This window comes from Mixophyes fleayi, chromosome 10 (genome assembly GCF_038048845.1).
Source record: "Mixophyes fleayi isolate aMixFle1 chromosome 10, aMixFle1.hap1, whole genome shotgun sequence".
NCBI lineage: Eukaryota > Metazoa > Chordata > Amphibia > Anura > Limnodynastidae > Mixophyes > Mixophyes fleayi.
The window spans coordinates 11,026,474-11,043,524 of record NC_134411.1 but is presented as its reverse complement, the minus strand read 5'-3'; the positions used below and the strand labels follow the sequence as shown (position 1 = coordinate 11,043,524).

The following is a 17,051-nucleotide window of genomic DNA, read 5'->3' as shown; positions in this document are numbered from 1 at the left end:
TACTGTGTTCTTTCTTTTTTTTTTTATATGGCTGGCCCGCGGCAACCCAGTGACAGCGCCTGGGAGCCGCGGCGCACAGTTTGGGAACCGCCGAACAATCATATATATATATATAGCATGGTTATTTCCCACAGCCTGAACTCAAGTCCTGCACTCAAACGCTGCTATGAACTAATTTTTGGTGGGAGCTCTTACGAGCTGGTCGTGCAGCACATATGGGTTTTTTTATTTTGCCAAGCCCAGGATTCCTAGAGCCTGGCATGTAAACCTAGGAAAGCTACGACTATTACAGGCAACGAGTGGATGGTGAGGACAGCCTAATAAACCCACAATTGAGCGGATCGATTCAGCCCTGGCAGTGCTAATAAGCAACATGTAATAGTCAGAGAATGCCAATGCAACCAATATACACAATTTCAACAGGCTGAGAAGTAATTGAACACCTGATTGTGCCACTCTTTCAATCCTAGCCTCTGTCCACAACATTGACATGGCTTAAATTAATCACAGGGATGAGGGCACATGAAGACTGTCTTTATTACATGTGCCCAATATGTGTGTGCAAAGCATTTTATTACATTTCTTGAAGTGTACCTAGAAATGTGCTTCTCTGCTGAAATGCAATATGAAGCTACAAAATAGGTGTTGTTAAAAGTATAGTACAAGACCCAAAGACCATCACATCTATGCTTTCGCAAATTTAAAATCCTTTTCATGGAGTAGAAAAGTCCATGCACAGATCTTTAAAGCAGGGGATGTCCCTACAAAATGTCATTTTTCAAAAAAGAAATATTTTTTTTCTGCACTGCTCCACAAAAGCTGTGTGCTATCCAATACGCAAGGAATGTTTTCACTCTGTTCACATTTTTACCTGTGCAAACTGTGATACTCTGCAAACTTAGCCATCTTATCCCTTAATCTCAGACACAATCACCTATATCTCGGCACACTTAAGCAAATTGGCATGCACAGTAGATCCAAAGCTAATTTTGCACTGCGCAGCAGATAATTTCCTTACGAAAATGATCTCCAGTCTGAACAAATTGCATAATGTCTTATACTGTGCCTATATGCCAAAATTGCAAACTCCAATATTTAATTGCAACGGCTGAATGTTTTATATAAGGAAAACTTTGTATCCTTGTATTGACCTGAACACTTTGGGCCTGATTCATTAACAAAGGCAAAACGAACATAGTGTGCGTTTTTTAAAAAATGCACGTACATTGTGTACACTCATGGCCATATTTAACAAACAGGAACTGAAGTTGCGTCTGATGATGAATACAAGTCTAGGGGCTAGATTTACTAAGCTGCGGGTTTGAAAAAGTGGGGATGTTGCTTATAGCAACCAATCAGATTCTAGCTTTCATTTATTTAGTACCTTCTACAAAATGACAGCTAGAATCTGATTGGTTGCTATAGGCAACATCCCCACTTTTTCAAACCCGCAGCTTAGTAAATCTAGCCCTAGGTCTGCTCTGCTCTAACAGACAAGACACTGCAGGATATGTTCAATACATATGTGGAATTAATGCTAAATGTTAATATTACAGTAGTTAAAGACAAAACATTAAATCATTCTAAAAGTGTTTTTTGTTTCCATTTTTTTCGATAATATATATTTATTAGGATGTTCTTAATGTCTACTGTACATAAAATACATATTTACAGTTGCTGCTGATTGCAAACACATGTTTCATCATGCATAGACAGCTGTCATCACTAGTAATCGACAATTTCACCAGACCTGTATCTGGTGCAAGTAATACAACAGAAAAACACATACTTAAATATGCCCAAAGTCTCAATCGGGCGGTGTTGCATGCGCTTGAGCTTGGCACGCTCTTACTGTACAGTCATGGGCAAAAGTTTTGAGAATTACACAAATATTATTTTTCACAAAGTCTGCTGCCTCAGTTTTTATGATGGCAATTTGCATATACTCCAGAATATCATGAAGAATGATCAGATAAATTGCAATTTATTTCAAAGTCCCTCTTTGCCATGACAATGAACTTTATCCCAAACACATTTCCACTGCATTTCAGCCCTGCCACAACAGGACCACCTGGCATCAGGTCAGTGATTCTCTTGTTAAAACAGGTGAGAGTGTTGACGAGGACAAGGTTGAAGATCACTCTTTCATGCTGATTGAGTTAGAATAACAGACTGGAAGCTTTAAAAAGAGGGTGGTGCTTGAAATCAATGTTCTTCCTCAGTTAACCATGGTTACCTGCAAGGAAACATGTGCACTCATCATTGCACTGCACAAAAATGGCTTCACAGACAAGGATATTGCTGCTAGTAAGATTGCACCTAAATCAATCATTTATCGGATCATCAAGTACTTTAAAGGAGAGAGATTCAATAGTTGTGAAGAAGACATCAGGGCACCCAAGAATGTCCAGCAAGTGCCAGGACCATCTCCTAAAGTTGATTAAGCTGTGGGATCAAGGCACCACCAGTGCAAAGCTTCCTCAGGAATGGCAGCAGGCAGGTGTGAGTGCATCTGCATGCACAGTGAGGCAGAAGACTTTTGGAGGATGGCCTGGTGTCAAGCAGGCCAGCAAAGAAGCCACTTCTCTCCAGGAGAAATATCAGGGACAGACTGATATTCTACAAAACGTACAGGGATTTGATTGCTGAGGACTGGTGTAAAGTCAATTTCTCTGAAGAATCCCCTTTCAGATTGTTTGGGGCATCTGGAAAAATGCTTGTTTGGAGAAGGACAATTGAGCGCTACTATCAGTCTTGTGTCACGCCAACAGTAAAGCATCCTGAGACCATTCATGTGTGAGGTTGCTTCTCAGACAAGGGAGTGGGCTCACTCACAAATTTGCCTAAGAACTCAGCCTTGAATGAGGAATGGTACCAAAACATCCTCCAAGAGCAACCTCTCCTAACCCGCCAAGAACAGTTTGGGGAGGAACAACGCCTTTTCCAGCATGATGGAGCACCTTGCCATAAGGCAAAAGTGATAACTAACTGGCTCGGGGATCAAAACATTGAAAGTTTGGGTCCATGGCCAGGAAAGTTCCCAGACCTTAATCCCATTGAGAGCCTGTGGTCAGTCCTCAAGAGGTGGGTGGACAAACAAAAACCCACAAATTGTGACAAACTCCAAGCATTGATTAGGTAAGAATGGGCTGCCATCAGTCAGTATGTGGCCCAGAAGTTGATTGACAGCATGCCAGGGCGAATTGCAGAGGTCTTCAATAAGAAGGGTCAACACTGCAAATATTGACTCTTTGCATAAACGTAATGTAGTTGTCCATAAAAGCCTTTGACACTTATGAAATTCTTGTAATTTTACTTCAGTATACCATAGCAACATCTGACAAAAAGGTCTAAAAACACTGAAGCAGAAAACTTTGCGAAAACCAATACTTGAGTCATTCTCAAAACATTTGGCCATGACTGTACATTAACTTCATGCATACGCCCATTCCCTTCCCTGTTCCGACCCTGAAATCATAGGCTGTAGTAAAGGTCCTTTGCACTTGAAGATGAATTAGATCTTTCTGCATTCTCTGGCGTATGGTACGGTTTTGGGCACACACAGAGTAATTGTCTGCAAAATACACAACGTAACGCCATTTACGCTTCTTAATGAATCAGGCCCTGTTTCTCTAGTTACATACCAGGTTGTACAGTTCAGCACATGGACACAAATTTGGGTCTCTATATCAAAGAAGGGTCGCTCTGCACTGCACTCTGGATAACAGCCTATAGGGAGAGAAAGAAAAAGAATATAAAATTGTTTTTGCAATTATTGAGAAATTTAGAATCATTTAACTTTCAATTGTTTGCTTATCAGATGGTAATTGCCTGGTAGTTATAACTAGTCAAATGATTTTAAATTACATTGTTCATCCTTTGGGTAGCTCAACACAACAATCAGCACCAGAGGTACAGAGTGCAACAAAATGAGAATAGATGAAAAATAAATGTTCTATAAAAAATATGAGTAAAAAATATCATGAAAAGAAAAAAGTATATATTTCCCTTAAGCAAACACATTATTAATTAAGTGTAGATATCATGTAGCTCAGTTATATTTTATCTTTACAATAATGTCTGTTTATATACCGTCAAGTTGCTGTGTTTGATTATCACATTCTCCTTGGGGATTTCTGCATGTCACCAAACAGGGAACCCCACATGGCTTGTAGTGCCAGTCACAATGGCCGTCCTTATTGTAATAATCACAGAACAAAGCTGAGAAAGACAACAAATAGTTAATCACAATAATACCTGTATAATACGGCACAACATTAAATACTGCTAGTTATTCATTGTATAAGATTTTTTTCTATTCTTCTCTTTAAATAATAAATCAGATGAGCAGGTTTTCAAAATATAATATTTCTATTTTTTATTAAAAAGATATTATGCATAAGTACAGCCATACTGGATGAAGCAGACATACGCCCAGGGTCTCAAATGCCAATTGACAATCCATATTTGATTAACTCATTCTTTTATAGAAAATGTTACTCATCTTTACTTTAAAACACACCTTCCCAGCTTACATCACTGCTGGCACTCTAAGGGCCTGATTCATTAAGGATCTTAACTTAAGAAACTTCTTATTTCAGTCTTCTGGACAAAACCATGTTACAATGCAAGCGGTGCAAATTAATATTTTGTTTTGCACATAAGTTAAATACTGACTGTTTTTTTTGTAGCACACAAATATCAACTTTAAATTTCAGTGTACAAATATGCTATGAAGTATTTGTGTGCTACATGAAAAAACAGTCAGTATTTAACTTATGTGCAAAACAGAATACTAATTTGCACCCCTTGCATTGTAACATGGTTTTGTCCAGGAGACTGAAATAAGAGGTTTCTTAAATTAAGATCCTTAATGAATCAGGCCCTAAGTCTCTATCTTAAAGTGACATGTTCTTGGAGGGGCCTTTTGGAAGGGTCGTCTTGACCTTATTTGGAGCCAATATATCTTTGGCCTTATTCGGCCATTGTGAAATATTGGAAATTTACTAAAAACATGTCTCTTGTTATGTAATATGTTATTGTGTAAAATATAGAGTAAAGTTTGTTAAGTGCGTATTGTCGCTAACCAATAACGATTGTCGAACCTCGATTTGTGTTTCCAAAACACAAAGATTTATTCTCAAAAAGTAGCAGAATAATTCAAGCGAAATAATAATAAGTACAGCCGTTACTTATCGCAGGCGCTCTGGATCCAGTGTGCAGTCATTCAATCCTGAAGTCTGGGGACAAGATGTCTGAACACTAGATGTGAAGCTGCTGCTTATATGCACACAGAAATACAGTAATACAATGAAGATGGTAAAGCTTGTTTCTATTGGTCCAGGTTTCAGGAAGGTCCAAGGGGTTGTCAATCATTGGATAGTTCATCCTAAAGAATCCAAAGGAGGGGGTCATCTCTCCAGGGGGTATGCTCTGCTCTTCCCGCCAAGATTCCTTAGTCTTAAGTAGTTCATAATTCCCTATCATTCATAACTTGTGTATGCACTCTGCGATTCCTTCGCAGAATGAACCAAACAGTAGCAAATGTTAAGAGGTTTATTATGATACCACACATGATATGATTCCTTCAACCTGTTCCATATATTTCACTAATGTGCATATAACTTATATTATAACACATAAATACTACTATATTTCGACATAACTGGAAGTTGCAACTACCATTAATGTGTACTATTTTACAAGTATGCGTGTTTGTGCGAATGTATGGTAAAAGACCAAATACTGTTGCTGCCACGTGTAGTAGCTGCGTACGCCCTTCCACGCCATAGCGTACCGTACGCATCTTTTCAGACAAAGACAACCAAGTTTGCTCGATTTTAATTGAAATGACTTTATCCAATTTGCTGACTTCGACAGCTTCACCCTTTGATAGTGTAACAAACTATCACCCAATCACCGTTTCAAGTTCAGGATTATACAATACTTCTTCACAGACCATGATCTCGGTATCTGGTACCACCCTTTCAGTCTCTTTCTCAGTGTTACTCCTAGGAGACCATTTTCCACATTTCAACACAGTAGGAACACATTTGACACATAAACCAATCGCTAAGATGACACCCAGTATAAGGAGAAGGAGCTTACCTACACTAGCAACCATTTCCTGTACCCACTCCCCCAGACCAGAGAACCATTACACAGGGTTCAACCACGAGAACCAACCTGCCACCTTTTCCCCGACCTCATATAACGAAGAATTATGGTTCTTTCGGAATTCCCATTTTAGTTGCAAAATTTCATCCATCTTCCGGTCTATAACCTCTTTAGGGTCATCCGTATTATTGGTGATGTACGTGCAACATTTGACACCGAACTGGGTGGCCAGTGTCACACAGTACCCACCAGTAATAGAGGTGAGATAATTTAGTACCAGTCTGTGTTGCACCAACTCCTTCTTGTACGCTTGTAGCTCCCTTCCAGTATACCTGAAAGTGTCATCATACATCTCGGTGATATTATCTATTAATTTAGCTAGGTCTTGGATATATTTAAAGTTTAATGTTCCCCGAGCGGTCCTGGTGAGATCTAGGGCTACCATAACTTGAAAACCAGCAGTTTCACTAATCAATTTTGTAGCTATGGGTTCCTCACCAGGAATCATATTTCTCTTGCCACGGTGTTCATACTGTGAATGTATGTATGGTGGTGATGAATACCAACCATTTCTTTATGAGTAATAGTCATGATTTCAGGAACCAGTTTAGCTAAGAAACACAAGCCCTTGGAACTCGGAGTCACCCAGGAATAAGCTTTCCTTCCACAAACAAAATACACATCATCAGGGAGAACATAAGGAACAATATGCCCATTAATTATATCACACAGAGTTTTGATAAAATTACCCATGCCTAGTGTCTCCATTTGCTCCAGACACGTGTCGGCATGAATGACATTCTTACAATTATCTATAGAGACTTTTCCAATGGCTACTTTCTTATGTTTGGTTATACGCCCTAGTTTGTGACTTCCATCAACATTCCTGCCTATTGGTGACCTTGTGAGTCTCCCTCTAAAATGAGTGTGGCGAGCCATTGACGAATCTGATGGGTCAGCTTCCCAATTCTCCAGACATTTTGCATGAGAGATATTTAGGCACAGCAAAGATCTGTCTATGGAGTATTGTCGAAGCGTCAGACTAGGGGACCTAGTGTTATTGTACCTCCCGTCTATGGGCATCCCACCCCTCAATTCGAGTACTTTGGATATGTTTAGAGGGCATGGCACTAGTCCTATATTATGCTGCCCTTGCGGCACGTGAGAGCACACCCAACACTCGGTTTGGTTTAGCACCTTACCCACCAGGGAGTGATAATCCTCCAAAGGATGCCCGCCTATATTCAGAGTACTGGGGGACTGACATCGTTGGATGCATCTCTCTTCAACTAGGGAGTCACAAAACTTGCAGATACAATACTCATCAGACAATAGCCCCTCACACTGCCTCCGTGTTCCTGAGCTAGCAGACCTTTTCATCACCCCCGTACCAAGCTTGATAATGGGCTGCTCTGAGTATTCTAATAACTTTTCTTCTTCCTCGATCTCATCCGTATCACTACCAGAACTCTCCTCCGTCCTCCATCATCCTTCACAAAAATAGAATGTCCTAGAAAGAGTAAAAACAAGGAAAATCCTGGAACAAAAGAAAAACAAAAACCGCCACTCCATTTCTGGGGCAACGTCTCTGGTTCAGGTGTCTCGACTGCAGGCTTTAGGTCTCCCGGAACAGACTCACAAGTGACAGATCTATGTCGTCGGTCTCAGTTTTATCTTGCACTTTCTCCGGATTATGGACTCTCCTGCAGTGGGTGGAATGGACCCAAGTGTCTCTCTCTGCAACCTTCAGTGATGTAGTACTGGTCAGCAGCACTTGGTACGGGCCTTCCCAATGGTCTGTTAAACAACCTGAACGTAAGAAATTGCAGATCATAACATAGTCTCCAGGTTCAACATCATGACAGTTCGTTTCTGGCATACCAGGTGACAGCATTTTTAGTTTTTGTTGTTGTTGCTTTAGCTGTCTACTCATTCTTATAAGATATTGTACAGTCACTTCATTATTACAATTCAAGTCGTCTTGTGGACTCACGATCAAATGAGGTTGTCGTCCGAACAGTATCTCAAAGGGGGACAGATTAAGAGGAGGTCTAGGAGTGGTCCGAATGCTATGGAGGACCAATGGCAAAGCCTCAGGCCATGCCAACCCAGTTTCAGCCATTACCTTACCAAGCTTGTTCTTTATAGTACCATTTACTCTCTCCACCTTACCACTGGCTTGTGGTCGGTAAGGGGTGTGAAGTCTGCTACCGATTCCCATGAGTTTACACATATTTTGGAAGATATCACCAGTAAAGTGGGTACCCCTATCACTTTCAATGATTCTAGGGATACCGAACCTACATACAAAATCTTGTACAATTTTCTTTGCAGTGAACACAGCAGGTTTAGTGGCTGCCGGATATGCTTCTACCCAACCGGAAAACACATCAATACACACTAACACATACTTTAGATTCCTGCACGGTGGTAATTGGATATAGTCAATTTGTATTACCTGAAAAGGTCCGTCTGTAGGAGGGATGTGGGATGGCTCAGTTGGAATAGTTTTCCTGATATTTTTCCTCAAACAAGTAAGACATGACATTGCCTTCTTACCAGCCTGAGAGGAAAATCCAGGAGCACACCAGTATGCTCTCACCAGTTTGCACATACCTTCTTTACCCAGGTGAGTCAGGCCGTGTGCTGCTTCAGCCAGGCTTGGATAGTACATTCGGGGAGCTACAGGCTTACCTTGTCCATCCCTCCAGAGTCCTGAGGACTCTTGACCACATCCCTTCGCCTTCCAGACCGCCTTTTCCTGCAGGGAACACAAATCTTGCATTTCAATTAGTTTCTGCATGTCTAATGTCTGAAAAACCATCATAGTCTCGGTCGATACAGTCATAGGTTGCCCTGCTGCCCATTTAGCAGCTTCGTCTGCCCTGTTGTTGCCCAATGACACTGGGTCTTTTTCAAAGGTATGGGCTTTGCACTTTATGACGGCTACTGTTCTGGGTAACTGTATTGCTGTCAGAAGTCCTTTTATGTGTTGTGAGTGTGCCACTGGCATACCTGCTGCCGTCGTAAAGTTTCTAAGATGCCAAAGGGCCCCAAAATCGTGCACTACCCCGAAGGCGTACCTAGAGTCAGTATATATATTGGCTGATTTACCCTCTGCCACACGCTCTCCTTAGTGCTACTAGTTCCGCCACCTGGGCTGAGTGAGGTGGACCAAGGGGTTCAGCTTCTACCACATCCTGATCGTCTACAACAGCGTAACCAGTACATAGCTCTCCCGTCTCTGTCTGTCTATGACAACTCCCTTCTGTATAAAACGTAAAATCTACATTTTCTAAGGGGGTGTCACGTATGTCGGGCCTTGCAGTTAAGGTCTGATTCAGATGTTCCATACAGTCATGCGTGTCAGTATTCTTGCCTAACTCATCATAAACCAGGGTCTCCTCACCTCCCACCCTTTGTGTCTCTAGAGACACATATGGAAGGTATGTAGCTGGATTTAAGGTGCTACATCGTTTGATGGTGATGTTTGAGGGTGCCATCAGGGCTAGTTCCCACTTTGTGAATCTAGCTGAAGAAACATGTCTGGTTTGGGCTGAATTTAACAGAGCTGATACAGCATGGGGTGTATAGACAGTTGAATTATGTCCTAATACTACGTCCTCACTCTTACTTACCAGAAGAGCAGTTGCTGCTACACTTCTGAGACATGTTGGGAGTGATCTTGCCACAGTGTCCAATTGTGCACTGTAGTATGCTACCGGTCTGCTAACGTCACCATGTTTCTGTGTGAGGACACCTGCTGCACAACCATCAGCTTCCGTACAGTATAGCTCAAAAGGCTTTTCATTATCAGGTATTCCCAATGCAGGTGCTCTAGTCAGACTATCTTTAAGATTAAAGAACGCTTGCTCTGACTCTTCGGTGTGTACAACACGTTCTGGTTTTGACGAAGAGACTAGCTTCTGCAATGGTAATGCCAGAATAGAAAAACCTGGGATCCAGGAACTACAGTATCCACACATCCCCAGGAAAGTACGAATCTGCTTCTGGCTCTGCGGCAGAGTCATGTGTTATATGGCCTCAATCCTGTCGGTTGTCAGGTGTCTTAGCCCCTTAGTGAGGCAGTGTCCTAAGTATTTGACCTTAGTCTGACATGGCTGTAATTTATCCTTTGCCACCTTGTGCTCTGTTTGTGAAAGATGAAGCAACAACAATTTAGTATCATGTAAACATGACATAAAAGAATCAGAGCACAGCAACAAATCGTCCACATATTGAATTAGAACAGACCCATTGTGGGGTTGAAAGGATTGCAAATAGTCATGTAAGGCATGGGAGAAAATACTGGGGCTGTCAATGAACCCCTGGGGTAGTCTGGTCCATGTGTATTGCACTCCCCGGTAGGAGAATGCAAAAAGGTATTGGCAGTCAGGGTGAAGGGGGACTGAGAAGAAAGCAGAACATAGATCAATGACAGTAAAGTGACTAGCAGACGGTGGAATCTGCATGAGGATGACAGCTGGATTCGGCACTACAGGGAATTGGCTCTCAACAACTTTGTTAATTCCCCTTAAGTCCTGGACTAATCTATAGCCCCTCCCCCTGCTCTTCTTCACAGGGAATATGGGACTATTTGCTGTACTGGCTGTACGAATTAAAATCCCTTGTTGTAACAGCCTTTCAATAACAGGATATACCCCTAGTTCCACCTCCGGTTTTAATGGATACTGTGGGATTTTTGGAGCTATCCTACCACTTTTTAGATTGACCATGACAGGGGCTACATTTGCCATCAGTCCAGTGTCCTGTCCATCTTTGGTCCATAGTGAACCTGGTATTTCCAGCAACATCCCCTTTACTTGAGATGGACTGTGTTCTATAACAGTAGAGTGTAACATTAACCTTTGAGGGGTGTCCAATATGTCCTGTACCTCATGAGCGACCTTCTCGGGTATATCTAGGAACACACCATCTGAAGTACAGTATATGACACATCCCATTTTACATAACAAGTCTCTCCCTAGCAAGTTAGTAGGAGCCGCCGCAGCCAAGAGAAACGAATGCTTGGTATGCAGGGGCCCGATAGTAACTTCAGCAGGTTTAGTTAGAGGATAATGTAACACTCTTCCCGTTACCCCCATAGCTGGAATAGTTTTACTGGTCACCTGTAGATTGAAAGGAGAGGTTATTACAGATCGGGCCACCCTTGTATCTACAAGAAAAATTTGTTTCCTACCAGCTATGTCAACTATCATTGTTGGTTCTTCTCCCTGACTCTCAGTTAACCTCACTGGCTGTAGACTACAGGTATGACCTGACCCCTAGCGCTGACTATTGCTTTCCTGCGCAGCATTTGCTGCTGTAACATGCGCAGGCAGGTGTGAGTCTTCTAGTCTATGTGAATCCCTCCTTGGAGGATATCTATGTGACCCTTCATTAGGATTATACCTTCCCTTTGTACAATCTTTTCTCATATGTCCTTCTTCTTTGCAATTATAACATCTCAACATTCTGCGTTTCCTGTTATGTGGGTTATATGCTGATGGTCGTGTATGTATTCCCTCTAATGCCTGTATACTCACCGTCATCAACTTGTCACTCTTTTCTTCCCTTTTTCTAAAAATATTTTTGTCATGTTCCACAGCAATTTCTCTAAGAGAATCTACCGTGTTACCCCTCCAACCAGGGGTTGAGGTTTGTACTCTTGTTTTTAGATTTTCCTTTAAACCATCCATCAGTACTGTTACCGCTACTTCCCTATGATGTGGGTTCTCCCTTATATCTGATACCCCAGTAAACTGTGCCATTGATGCAAGAGCTCTACCAAAATAGTCTGCTGCAGTTTCACTATCTTTTTGTTTTATGGTGAAAATCTTACTCCAATTTACTACTACTGGAAAATAGATGGCTAAGTGTTTGACAATTTGTTCTATATTTTCTTGGTTAATCTCATCAGTCAAGGTGTCATCTTCGTCCAACAAACAATCTCTAATAAATTTTTGTATGTCAGTATGGGGAGGAAGACACGCCCTCAACACTACACGCCAATCCTTATTGGTTGGTTCGTGTGCATTTCCTAAGTCTTTAACAAATTTCTGACATTTTGCCAACTCTTTTCTAGGATCTGGGAATTCAGTCATAATGGAACATAACTCTGATCTAGTCCAAGGACAATGCATTGTAACATTTCTTAAAGGAACTACACCATCCTTATCCGGTTTCCCATTGGGAACTGATATTGTGCGGACTGGGTACGCACCCACTGGTTCACTGGTTTCAGAAGTCACTACCGGATCTGCTGTTTCAATATTTAGAACGCTATCACTCCTAGTGATCACACTACTCTCACCTATCTCAGCCATTGCTCCTTTCCCATACTTACGCTGAACCTCTAGCATATTAACAGCATGAGCAATGGCTGAAATCACAGTGGGTTCATCTTCATCTTCTGATACATTTGTTTTGAACTGACTTAAAACAGGATATAACTTAGCAATTTTTCTTTTTTCAGTTTTAATAACGGCTGTACTTACCCCTCCCGCCACATAAGGTGGTGGGGGCGCGCTTGCGCTGAGTTCGCCACGCTTCTCAACGACTACTTCCACCGTTAGCGTGTATTTCGACACGCCTACTTCCGCGCTGCTCTGCCACGTGTTACCTTCCATTTGCCACAATTTTAAACAATCATTATGTCTATTTCTCACTTCCGTTGACTTAATCAACCATACTTTATCTTTTACAGTATTTAGTACCTCTGCATTAAAACTCCCTATTGTTGGGAAAGGCCTATCACAATCTTTGGTCATCTTGACTCACGTGTCGCAATACGCAGTTGCGTATGCACCATATTTCTTACACATGAGAAATCTCGCTGAACCAATAGGACCTTCCTTAGGCAGTACCTTGGCCTTCTCTAGCGTTTGCTTAGCACCCATATTGAACAATAGGGTCCCAGAACTATCACAATATTCAGCCACTAATTTTCAACACTACCGCTAGAGATATTTTACCGGCCTTTGGACGTATTTGCTACAAGCCGCGTCCACTCGCTTCCTCTCGTATTAAACAAGGACCCCTAATACAGAAATTTAAATGCAGACTAAAGGGTTATCAGCTCCCTGATCACCCCTGACTCTCCAACAAAATCTGTTGAGTTTCTTACGCTTGGCAGCATCCGGTAAAGTCAATTACCAGCCTTACCAACGTAATTCCTCCCCGTTACTCCCAAGTCACACTCACGGCTTTCCTTGCCGTGCGGTGCAATCGCAACGCTTAAAGCTAATCTGTAAGCGATACGATTACCCTTGGGTGCACGTCGTGAAAACGTATTCAGTTTCCGCGCCCCGGTATACCTGCCTTGTATACCGTACACCAGTTGGGCACCTGCCTCGTCAAACAGCAACTGACACTCTATTTTACAATAGATAAAACCTTAGTGTATTTAAAGTCAACAAATCACACGACATACACCTTTTCTGCGCAGAAAATAAAAGAATTCCCAACAATAGTAATAATGTCCCAGAGGTTTTCACAAGTGATTTATACTATGCATGTATAACTATCAAAACGATTGTTTAACCACGTGGAAAATCTACCGGAAGTTTGCGTACGCACAGCCGGAAATACACATACGCTATGCAATGCAATACAGTTAAAACGCACAATGACAGTTAAAAGAAACAGTTTTCTCTTTTGTCCCTAGGTTCTAGTTAGCGTGCCCTAGACAATGCAAAACGGACATTCAGTTTCACAACACAGAGTAAAATTCAGGTTTTGAACACATTGCGTTCTTACCCGTTTATGACGCGTCTCCACCCTTTGTTGCGGAACCGAAATCCGTTGGTCTTGCATATCATCGGCAACGAAACCTCCAAAGCTGACAAGCCCCCAAATTGTTAAGTGCGTATTGTCGCTAACCAATAACGATTGTCGAACCTCGATTTGTGTTTCCAAAGCACAAAGATTTATTCTCAAAAAGTAGCAGAATAATTCAAGCGAAATAATAATAAGTACAGCCGTTACTTATCGCAGGCGCTCTGGATCCAGTGTGCAGTCATTCAATCCTGAAGTCTGGGGACAAGATGTCTGAACACTAGATGTGAAGCTGCTGCTTATATGCACACAGAAATACAGTAATACAATGAAGATGGTAAAGCTTGTTTCTATTGGTCCAGGTTTCAGGAAGGTCCAAGGGGTTGTCAATCATTGGATAGTTCATTCTAAAGAATCCAAAGGAGGGGGTCATCTCTCCAGGGGGTATGCTCTGCTCTTCCCGCCAAGATTCCTTAGTCTTAAGTAGTTCATAATTCCCTATCATTCATAACTTGTGTATGCACTTTGCGATTCCTTCACAGTAGCAAATGCAAAGAGGTTTATTATGATACCACACATGATATGATTCCTTCAACCTGTTCCATATATTTCACTAATGTGCATATAACTTATATTATAACACATAAATACTACTATATTTCGACATAACTGACTATGTGTTGCAACTACCATTAATGTGTACTATTTTACAAGTATGCGTGTTTGTGCGAATGTATGGTAAAAGACCAAATACTGTTGCTGCCACGTGTAGTAGCTGCATACGCCCTTCCACGCCGTAGCGTGCCCTTGTATGCCGTAGCGTACCGTACGCATCTTTTCAGACAAAGACAACCAAGTTTGCTCGATTTTAATTGAAATGACTTTATCCAATTTGCTGACTTCGACAAGTTCAACACTTTTTCCTTCCTAAAAGTACAGGCACTAATCTTAGATTAGTTCTATATATATTAGTAATATATGGTTTTTGTTAATTACTTTGACATCATTGATAAAGGTTGATATGAAATGAAGGATTCAAGCTTACGACAAATGTTTGGGGTTCTCCATTTTATACAGATGTTATGTCTTCTGCATTCTGCGGCGTATACGGATATAGAGGTACACATACACTCACAGTCCCATTGATCAATGTTACAACTACACGAGTCCGCAACACATGTTTCAAAGAATGGAATAGGGTCCACCTGCAGAGAGATAAAGAGGTCATTTGACAAGCAATATGACTGCAGCACAGAATCCAACATGGCATGTTTGTGATATCAATGTGCCTACAGTGCATTCTAAGGTGGATTCTGTGGGTGGTAGACTGACAGCTTTGATATGTTATTGTGACAAGGTCACAAAACAGAATAAAATATCTATCTGGCCCTTACCTCTAAACAGAGTAATACTTCTGCTGCTTTGGGATTCTGCAAGTCCAAACCACAGAGATGCACAGTAAATTGAAAAAAGTGCTAGCACAGAAATTACTGTAATAATTCAAATTATTGTAAAAATGTTTTTTTTAAAAAATCAGTCAAGTCATAGATAAATGCAAATAATCATTAGTATTTATTAAGCTAAAGTCAATTGGTTTAATTAGAACTGAAAATGATTTTCATTTATCTGTGACTTTAGTTAATTTTTTTATAAAAAAATATATTTACAATTATTTATATTATAAGAGTAATCTGAGTGCTGCTAATTTTCAATCTATTGGGACATTGTAACATTTCTGTGTGCACACAATGTTAGTAATAAGCTGGGAAATATTTTAGAAAAACTTAAATGTATATTTTTGTTGCTGTTGGTGTACATGTTATTCAGGACTAACAAAGTAAAGTATAGATATCATGGTAACACCATAGCTATATATATTAAAAGTGGCTTTTTTACTCTACCGATGAATGACAAGAAGCAAAAACATCACTCTTGATGAGGTTACAGTTTTTCTGGGCCCAGACCAATTTTTCCTCATGACCAAGGCATGGTGACTCAGATCTTATTCCTCTGACACACCCTTGTGACCAGGGAGAGGTGAAGTCATTCATAGATCGACCGTCATTATCCCCACATAGTCCACAAACTGTCCCCTAATAAATAGAAGACACCAAAAGGTTTATATCACAAATATCACAGTATTTACTTACTCGTCTTACAACTGGCAAAATAAAGAGACTAGCAGTATTTAGGTCAAGGACAACAGAGGGATACTAATAAAGTAGATTGTTGACGCCAATAATCCAACCAGTCACTTGATGCAATGTATTGACTTAATTGGCTTGAAATTTATTATACTCTCAAGAATGACAGAGTCTAATGAAACTTGCTATATCACAACAAAATTACATAGAGTGGACAGACTCTTGAATATTGTATTCCAGAATGAGTTAGTTCTACAATTTCGATATGTTTTCCACTTAGATTATGAGACTTGTTTATACAGGTTCCTTTACACAGCTTTAGAGGGAGCCTCTCAACAGGTTTCACATTGTGGGACTAATTTAGATTTGGATGTAAGTAAAATGTCCATTTGTATTACTGTACATGCACATAAACAAAACAACATACAAAACAACATAGAATTTGAAGTTCAGTAGTCCTCTAACCCTGTGGAGGTGAATCAGTGTGCAAGTGCAACTGAAGTGCATTAAGGGTGCGTACACTTAAGTGTATCATACTTCCTGATGCACCTGTTAGCAGGAATATCTTCTGCTTGAGCCGTGGTCTAAAGATACACGCTAAAGATGATCATTAGCATGTATCTTTACATGCAGGGGAACAAAGCAAAATGGGATCCCAGGCAAGGTCCATAGCTAGCACCACGCTGTGCCAGGCTGGGCTGGTCACACAATAAGTGGGAGTCACCTTGGCATACTGGGAGCTAGACCCAACTTTGTCAAGATTTCTTTTTATTAGTAGAAATTGCAATATGAAAAAAACTCCCCACAAACAAAATCTGGGATATGTTTAACAAATACAAAAGTGGAAGCTGCTCAATATGTTTAACAAGGCTGAACGGGATTCCAGTTTTGTTTTGTTGGAACCAAATTAAGTTCATTGTAGCATAGTCCTTAAAAGGATGGTGGAAGATGCATTTTATATATGCCATTAATTTCTACACCATATTGAATTTTTTTTAATTTCTTTGCTATATA

At 40.8% G+C, this 17,051-nt stretch overlaps 1 protein-coding gene across 1 annotated transcript in view; it reads right to left on the bottom strand.

Moving 5' to 3' along the window:
• Positions 1 to 2,232: 2,232 nt before the first annotated feature.
• The window catches only part of LOC142104091 (mucin-5B-like), a 126,168-nt gene continuing 111,349 nt past the window's right edge, over positions 2,233 to 17,051 (bottom strand). Inside the window, exons 26-30 of the mRNA XM_075188568.1 lie at positions 15,795 to 15,986; positions 14,939 to 15,098; positions 4,093 to 4,221; positions 3,645 to 3,729; positions 2,233 to 2,236 (exon numbers count right to left, since the gene is read on the bottom strand). Of these exons, the coding sequence (XP_075044669.1) occupies positions 2,233 to 2,236; positions 3,645 to 3,729; positions 4,093 to 4,221; positions 14,939 to 15,098; positions 15,795 to 15,986 (570 nt within the window). The remainder of the gene's footprint in view (positions 2,237 to 3,644; positions 3,730 to 4,092; positions 4,222 to 14,938; positions 15,099 to 15,794; positions 15,987 to 17,051) is intronic.